Here is a 9,228-nt window from a genome sequence, read left to right on the forward strand (position 1 = left end):
TTCTGATTGGAGATTTCGATACTATTTTTTTTAATTTTTTATTTAATAATTAAAGAAATATTTTTTTGATAATATTTTCATTTTTTTTCAAAAACTAAATTTAAAAATATTAAAAAAAAAATTGGACTTTCGAAATTACCACATGTGTTGTTTTGGCCAATTGATTTGACTCTCACCCTGTTTATAACAATTACAAAAAATAAAGATCCCAAATAGTAAATAGTCAAGAGCTGGGTTGGTTCGGTCAACACGCCCCTTCCTTCCGGTAAATAGATATTGAGCCGCTACATCCACCGCCTGAACCCATAAATGCAATTCAATATTCGTAGGAAAACCCAAGCGAATCATTCACCAACATCTCGCCAGTCTTTCCCGCAGGACAACTCCTCCCACGAATTATCTCAAAATCAAACAGAAATTTTCGTATAAACTCGAGGAGAGAAGTCTTTCCTGTTGTTATCTTTCATGGGCTAGCTCTGGAAACCACAGAAAGACATGAACAAGTTGAAGAATTCCCTTCAGCATCTCATGAAGCCATTCAAATTTAGTCCAAGCCAAGGTAACGAGCAAAACCCAGTTCCTATTTTTCGCATATGTTGTTTGAGCTTGCTACGTTCCTGACCATGACATGATTTTTGTTGTTTCTCTTTTGTGATCTATCAGAGGAACAGGATGAAGAAGAGTTGGAGAAGATTGCTCAACAGGAACAGAAACTATTTCCGTTCGAGACCTTAGTTGCCGCCACCAGAGATTTTCACCTAACTCACAAGCTCGGCGAAGGTGGCTTTGGACCCGTATACAGGGTAAGATTATATTCAGCTGTAATTTGGATTCCCAAAGTAGTTTACGCTTTAAACTCTGTATGGTTTCTAAGAAAGTTTAAGATGTAAGATTAGATATACAGTTCTATCTTAGCTTGTCTCGTTCTCGTGTTTTTGTAACCCCATGACAAACCACCCCCCCCCCCCCCCCCAACACACAAACACACACAACGACCACCACGCGCCTCCTCCTGCTGGAAACATAAATAGCCAGGTTTTAATGTAATGGTAAATGATTTAATGATGTGCCTGTTTTCTCAATTTTCTGGTATTCTCTCTCTCTCTCTCTCTCTCTCTCTCTCTCTCTCTCTCTCTCTCTCTCTCTCTCTCTCTCTCTCCTTTTTTGTTTTTTTGTGTGAAATAAAACAGAGCGTGAGAGGACGAAAATGCCCGAAAATGCGTCATCCTCTATAACCTTTGCAAATTACGTTTTGGAACTTGTGAAGGAGATAAAGATTAATGAGACAAGGAATGAAACTAACTTGGTCACTTAATTAGGAACAACTTAATCGTATTAGTATACAACGGAAAATTGAGATTTTAGAAAATAGCGGTGGTTTCTGAAAATTTGTGGGAACAAATTAGAACATAAGATACAACCAGTAATATTATGCACATGAATATTACCAATTTAGAAGATAGTATAGAACCATTGATATCATGTACATCATATGTATATGTTTAATAGTTAAGCCACTTGCCTCAGAGTAGTATTTATATAGTGTTAAGTTATTAAATTTGCAGAAGCATATTTTTCCATGCCTGAGTTTACATTCCAAATGATAATAATTTACCAAGCTTTCTCGTGTTTTGGTCTAGGCCTTTGATCCCAAGGGAGAGAGCTTCTTTGTTATCAAAGTAACCTACTAACCTCAAAGGGCAATTGAAACTTCTTCTAAGTTTTGGGATGCTTTTGCTAACAGGGGAAGTTGAATGATGGGAGAGAGATTGCGGTGAAGAAGCTCTCACACAGCTCAACCCAAGGGGCAAAAGAGTTTACAAATGAGGCTAAGTTGTTGGCACGCGTTCAGCATCGGAATGTTGTGAATTTGTTGGGGTATTGTGTCCATTTGGAGGAGAAGCTACTCGTTTATGAGTATGTCTCCAATGAGAGCCTGGACAAACTTCTATTCAGTAAGTTCTCTGTGACTCCCCGCTACTTTCCTTTATTAACATACTTCTTGTTTTCTCTCATTTGCACCCACTTACTAGGAGATTTTTATTTAAAAGTAAAATGAAACCGAAAGAGGCCTTATGTTTAGCTTTTAAGTTCATAGCTAATAACAGCAGTTATAGTAGTAGTTTGTAGTTCTCCCCATTATATTTCTCTGTTTGCTAGCCATGTATAGTTGATGCTGGGAGATTTTTTCTTTGCTTTATTCTTTTACTATCTGTTGCCTGCACTATGTTAATCTAAATAAAAGCAACTGAGTTTTGAAACAGAATATTTTTCTTTTCCTTTAGTTCACGGGATTATTGGTTGATTATTTTGGATAGATTATTTTGGACACTCATCCTTATTAAATTGACCTAGAATCAAAAGAATGCTGAATTCTTTTGAAAACAAAAATTAAAAGAATGCTGAATTCCTTTTAGTATGTCTATGCACATTCTAAGTTGGGCTGGAGGCCAAGTTTAGAATTTCCCAGTGCCAGTTGGGCAACAAGTGGAATTAGACACGATCATAATCAGACAAGCTCAAATGTGGCCTTGCGACCTTGACTTAGCTTTACCTTTTGAAATTGTCTGCTCTAAGCTACCAAGTCTTCTAAATTGTATGGCTTCTTGACCAATCCTCTAGCACAAAGGTTGGGGCTAGTTGTGGAAGAGAAACCCCGCCACTTTGTTTTTCTATTTTAAATTGAATGGTTCAAACCACTTAGTTCATTATCATTGAAAATGGTGATTATGCTTCAGTTTCTTTTCCTGGCGTGAATAATGTACCAAAGTGCTTTCTAGTCATATTGATGGTGGTTTTTATATTGTATCTAAATACAGAAACCAATAGAAGAGAGGAGCTTGATTGGAAGCGGAGGCATGAAATAATTGCAGGCATTGCCCGGGGCTTGCAATACCTTCACGAAGACGCGCATAATTGTATCATCCATCGAGACATCAAGGCCAGCAATATCTTACTCGACGATAAATGGGTGCCAAAGATTGCTGATTTTGGCATGGCCCGACTCTTCCCAGAAGATCAAACCCATGTCAACACCCGCGTGGCTGGAACCAAGTGCGTTATTAAAACATTTCTATTGGTAAATCGGTCTGAATACAGATTTCTATTACATACCTTTTACTTCACATATTTTAACTTGTTATTCCACGTACATGAAAAATATACAGTGGGTATATGGCTCCCGAGTATGTCATGCATGGACATCTATCAGTGAAGGCTGACGTATTCAGTTTTGGGGTTTTGGTCTTGGAGCTAATTAGCAGCAAGAGGAACTCATCTTTCGATTTGCAAGTGGATGCTCAGAATCTTCTTGAGTGGGTAAGAATTAAGTATTTAGTTAAACAAGGTATTAAGTTGGTAGACGCGCTTTTGGTCAAAACAAACCGGTGGGCAACCTTAATTTTTCTTTTTCTTTTGTTTTTTCGTTTTTTGTTTTTTTTGTTTTTTTTTTAATATTTCAGTGCAATCCACATCATGTATTCATGATGTGTACTTTCGTGCAAGCAAAGAAAGACTTTTTCCTACATGGGAACCTTCGAAGAGGCATTTGATTGTAAAGTGCTAAGTTCGAGAAGGTCAAAACTAGATAAGCAAGAATCTCAATATCCCATGACACAACTATATACGGGAGTTAGGATGTCATATTATTGCAAAAAAAGAAAAAAAAAAAAAGAAAAAAAAATATTAAATTCTTATTCAAATTTTAAAGATTTCAAATAAGAGAGAGAAGCGGAATCTACTAATGTTATACAATAATAGATAATAGCTTAATGATTTCACATCTGACCAGGATGGTGGTTTCTTAATATTGCTACAGGCATACAAGCTTTACAAGAAGGGTAGAAGCTTGGAGATCATGGACCCTACATTGGCATCATCTGCAGTCACTGAACAGGTAGCAATGTCCATTCGAATAGGGTTGCTATGTGTACAAGGTGATCCGCACCTACGACCCACCATGCGCCGGGTGGTCGTGATTCTATCGAAGAAACCGGGCCACATGGAAGAACCAACAAAACCGGGACTGCCGGGATCCCGATACCGAAGAGCTCGCCGGCCTCCCGGACTATCTTCAACTGTTGGAACTTCTGGTTATCGGTCAGATAAATCCCACACTTTTGAATCTACATCTAATACCATTACTACAACGGCAACCACTTCGGCTACCACCCCAGGATTAGAGCCTCGTGGGAAACGTCCCATAAGTGAAGAGTAACTTATTAGGAGATTTTGTTGATTCTTTGTGCATTATAAATAGATTTATAGTTGGTGTGAGTATATATGTAACACCCCTTAACGTACGCTAGGGGTGTCGCTTGTTTTCATAAAAATAAAATATGTATTTATTTTATAAAAAAATTATTTAATATAAACATGTCTCCATATAATTTTAAATAAAATAAAATGATTATAATTTATGTCATAAAAAAACAGTTTATTCTAAAAAGTTTGGAATTTAATCAACTGCTCTAACTAAGTTTGGCCCGCTTGCTCATATTCATCATCATGCTTACTTGGGGTGGTTTAAAAACATAAAAACAACTAAAATGAGTCAATACTCAGTAAAGACCTATCATAACGTAAACATACTTAACATAAGATTTTTCATAAAATATTTCATACTAAGAATTTAAAATCATGACTGATCATACTGATATTTATGCTATGCATGACTAATTTATATGAATTAACTAACTGATCTTATTTATCATACTGATCTAGCTGGTCAACACACTAATTATGTGTGCAAGGCTGTGCACTAATTTCTCTTGTTGTAGCAAAGGAAGCCGACTGTACAGTACTATTGCGTACTATGGTGGACCACCCTTGAGTTCGCGACTTGCATGTCCACCTTGAAATTACATTGTTACTATACAATAAATGGTCATCTGATTAACTGTTATGAGCTTATCTTACACTTGACATGCAACATAAAAGATATGAGATACATAATACATATATAACTATAACATGCGAAATGAAATATGATGAATAGAGTACTTGTAAATATCATGACATGCGTGATACGTAACGTAAACACTAGCTTCTAAAAAATTGACTTTAAAATAATATATATAACTATCTAACTTATGCTAATCCTAATTTATAATCGGGCTACTTACTTTTTAGTGCTACTTTGAAAATTTCACATCTTAGCCTGTGACCTATACAAGGCACTAATAGCCAATAATGTTTCTTAAAAAACGTGTCATAGCATTCTATTTATTTAAAACGTATCGTGGAAATAATTTAATAAATCTTCAATCATACTAAAGTTACTATATATTAATATTATTTAAAGCTCAACATATTCCTTTATTTTTCTATTAAAGTATAACATAATAATTTTATTAAAATTCGATTAAATAGAGATAAGCCTACACACCATATACCAATATATGAGTTTTGCTATACATAAGTCTATACACTACACATATTTTTTTTCTAATCTTTTTTTTTTTTGAGTTTATTTTTCTTAAACTAATTAAAATTCTCTACTTTATCTATATATCAAATATTTGATAAAAGAAAAAAAATATTTAAAAAATTAAATAAATATGGCATGTGGTGTGTAAGTTTATATTTAGAATTTTTCTAATATTAAATAAGCCCAACTAAATAATTAAAGGAAAATTCTTTTTGCAGGCAACTCGCGTACTGTAGAATGGGGCTGCTATGAGTTAGGTAGTGAGATGAAAAAATGGGGCTGCTAACTGAAATGGGGCGTTTCGCATTTTTTGCCTTCTTCTCTGAAAACTCGCAAGTGTAGAAGCCTGCAGAATACCGTGCATTTAAAACATCAGTAAGATCTGTTTTGGAGATAGGGACTTTGAGATGTTTCCCCTTCAGTTTTTGCTCTGTCTTGCTCTTCAATTGAAGCATCATGGCCTTTCTTGCTATGCATTTTCTTGTACTTGGATATGGCGTCGTCGAAGGCGCACGTGAGAGCGAAATCAACCCACAAGTCACTGTTTTTCCCCATGTTTGTTAATTTTTCTTCTCCAGGTGACTTGCAGAGGCGCGCCAAGCTCGTTCCAGCCTGTTGAAGGACTTAACAACCCAGGATGATGAGAAAGGTTTTTATACAACGTTGTTGAGAAAATGTGTTTGGTTGTTGAGAAAGGGCTTCCTCAACCTCCACTGCTTGTCGCAGTCTCTCCTTAGTTACTGTTCTTTTTCACAGCTTTTGCATTTTTAAGGTTTAAGTTGTTTGGTTGTTGAGAAAATACGATGGGAAACTGAAAGCTTGTCTTTCTCCATCGCGTGTAGAAGAGAACGGTTGAACGTTAAGAGAGAGAGAGATTTGCGTTTGCTTTTTTGATGTCTTTCTCTTCTATTCGTATTTTTTATATTTCTTTTTAATGAAATTAGTATCTGATTAAATAGAAATGATATTTGCAGTCGCAATTATGCAAGTAGCGTGCAGTCATTTTAAAAAAATGAATTAATATGATACTCACATAAAAAAAATTAATTTTTTAATCTTGGACCTCACTCTTTTTTAAAATAATTACGTGATGTTTACAATTCTATAACTGTATGTAACATTATTTCTACTAAAATAGCACGTCTTATAACTAAAATAAGAGATGGCTGGCTTGAATAACTCAATTAAAACAAGGCCCATGGGAGTTAGCTCATCCCAAAAAGAATTATGGTCATTTTTGGTAAAAATATTAAAAAGTTTTAAGGTTTTTACATGAGAGTTACATGGCAATTAGGCTTTTAATGGCAATTTATGTAAATACTAAAAGAAATATACTAGTGGAACTCTTCAAGCTTATCACTCAATCTTACTGTTTATGTATTTTAATTTTTTTAATTTATTTTTTTACTTAATAATTAAAAAAATAATTATTAGTAAAATTATGTATGTTTTTATTATTTTTCTTAATAATTGAAAATGTTAAATAAAAATGAAATTAATAATTCCTATATTTGTGCTGGCGGGAAGTGCTGACCGGTCCGTTAGCACCACCTATGCTAAAAGGCTACCTATGAGTATAACTGACAGTCGGGCTAAAAGCCTTAAGGCTAATTTTTAGGATTTTATTATACAACCTCTCAACATTTTAATATCCTATTTTTTTTTTAATTTTTTAATTTTTTTTTTTGAATTTATTTTTTTTAAATTAATTTAATTATTTTATTTATTATTTATATATTAAATATTTGATAAAAAATAAAATAATAAAAATTAAAAAAAAGTGGAGATATTAGAATGTTGAAAAGTTGTGAAGATTTTTTCTAATTTTTATTTTGTAGGGAAACGGAGCCTCCTTTGAAGGAATGAAGAAAATTGAGAAGCGTAGAAATATGTGGGCACTGACGTGCAGAGAGCAGTGAAGGAAAATAGAAGAAGAAGGCACTGACGTGCAGAGGACAAGTGCACAGCAAAGGCTGAAAAGGCTTAGTGCTCTGTCATTTTCTGAATGAATTAAAAAGAATGTACAGCAGGTCCTCATATACACGATTTTTCCTAACAACCTAACAGAATGTCCTTTTCCTAAAATGGAATACAGCTTATTTATCTAAAAGTATTTACAAAGAATGAAATAAAAGGTAAGGGATACAAATGTAATCATCCATTTTCTCTTTTATGCAATGTGTCTGGGTGATTTATTTTTGTTGTAACGTGGAGGCAGTTTGTAGCTTGATCATGGGCTTTGGTGTCTTGATCATGGGCTTTTGGAGCTGGGAGTTGGGCCTTGTGTACACTGTCTAATACAAGGCTTACCGAGAGAGGAGATTGATCTCGCGACAATGGATCTAGTGGTAGAAGGTGACTAGCATCACAAGCTACTGGAAGAGAGAGAGAGAGAGAGAGAGAGAGAACTATCAAACCAAGAAACCAACGAGAAGAGGAGAGAGATTCGATGTGGGCTTACCTAAATTGCGCGAGGTGGCAATGGGTGTCAGGTTGGCGAGTTCTGAGCAGCCTGGGTGGCCGAGTGATTCTAGGTGTCTTCTAGCAGTTTCTAGCAACTGAGTTTGATGAGGTAAGTACCTCAATTTGCCATTTGTGGGTTGGCCGGAAAATAATTGGTTGTTGACGATGCGGACCAGTGGTTTGGTACAGGGGCTTGCTGCTGAGGGTGTGATTAGGATCTGTTTTAAGAGGGGATTGTTGTGTTTTTTCTGAGTTTGTAGAGGGAGAAGAGCTAAATATAGACGAAAGAGAATTCAACTTGTTTGGTTAGAACTAAATTTTTTATTGTCGTGGATTAAAGATCGACCATGATCACTCTAACAGTCTACTAAAAATTTAATTGTGAAATCTTTATAGACTTTAAGAATCTCATGAAAATTCAAAAGTTTTCACGAATCAGCCAATTATATAAATTTTAGTTTGTCAATATAGTCAATATTATCACTCATTATAATGTCAGAAGTGTGATTTTAATCATTTGAAGTAATTAGAAACAAATTTTTTAATATCGTTTTGGTGATGATTTCAGTTGAGACGCTGAAACAAAATATTTTAATACTAATACCATTTCAAGATAATCTATATATGGAATAATGCAATTAAAATTCATTTACTGTAAATTAATCACATATGGCATTTTAATTTTCGACCTGCTTGACAAACATGAATTGATTGAAATTTAAATTTGAATACGTTGCATGAAGTTGAACATCAGACTTTAGAGTCTCAAATATGAACATTTAGGTTCACTAGAATACACATTAGAATATAGGTTATTTACAACAAAAATAAATATCATCATCAAGCTTCAAGATAACTAAGAACGTAGGGTCTGGGGCTTGGGCATCTACCTGCGACGGAGAAGCAACATCAAACAAGTTGAAGGAGGCGGTGGTAATGGCATGGAGAGGTTTCGATTTTGGCCTAGAGTCTGGGCGGCGCTAGGGAGAAACTGAGAAGAAGGAGAAAACAGGAAAGGGGTGTGGTGGGGTTGGGTTGAGTCGGGTCACTGCCAACTCAATGGGGTGAGTGCTTGCCAATTCATTGAAGGAGAATCAATCAAAGTCAAAAGTTTTCAATTTTTTTAATTGTTTATTTTTACAAAACTTTCATCTCATCTTATTTTAATCATTACAACTTTTTAAAATTTTCATACAAAATAAAATAAATAATTTAACTTTTTTAAATCCTAATATAACTTTTTCAAATTTTAATATAAAAATAATATATTTTAATAATATTTTATTTAATTTATCTTAATTCATCTCATCTCATCTAATCTGTAAAAACAAACGAGA

General features: G+C 34.5%; 1 protein-coding gene across 1 annotated transcript; it reads left to right on the forward strand.

Moving 5' to 3' along the window:
• The first annotated feature begins 289 nt into the window (after positions 1 to 289).
• LOC122312867 (putative receptor-like protein kinase At4g00960) lies at positions 290 to 4,373 on the forward strand. Its single transcript, XM_043127525.1, has 6 exons — positions 290 to 559; positions 664 to 803; positions 1,745 to 1,955; positions 2,820 to 3,054; positions 3,168 to 3,318; positions 3,818 to 4,373. The coding sequence occupies exons 1-6, from the start codon at positions 496 to 498 to the stop codon at positions 4,214 to 4,216; spliced, it is 1,200 nt and encodes a 399-aa protein (XP_042983459.1). The 5' UTR covers positions 290 to 495; the 3' UTR covers positions 4,217 to 4,373.
• The last annotated feature ends 4,855 nt before the right edge of the window (positions 4,374 to 9,228 follow it).

This window comes from Carya illinoinensis, chromosome 6 (genome assembly GCF_018687715.1).
Source record: "Carya illinoinensis cultivar Pawnee chromosome 6, C.illinoinensisPawnee_v1, whole genome shotgun sequence".
NCBI lineage: Eukaryota > Viridiplantae > Streptophyta > Magnoliopsida > Fagales > Juglandaceae > Carya > Carya illinoinensis.

Coding starts and splice junctions, on each gene's coding strand:
- LOC122312867 (XM_043127525.1), top strand. CDS start 496: ATGAACAAGTTGAAGAATTCCCTTCAGCATCTCATGAAGCCATTCAAA. Junction 804..1,744: donor GCTTTGGACCCGTATACAGG/GTAAGATTATAT, acceptor TTTTGCTAACAG/GGGAAGTTGAATGATGGGAG. Junction 1,956..2,819: donor CCTGGACAAACTTCTATTCA/GTAAGTTCTCTG, acceptor ATCTAAATACAG/AAACCAATAGAAGAGAGGAG.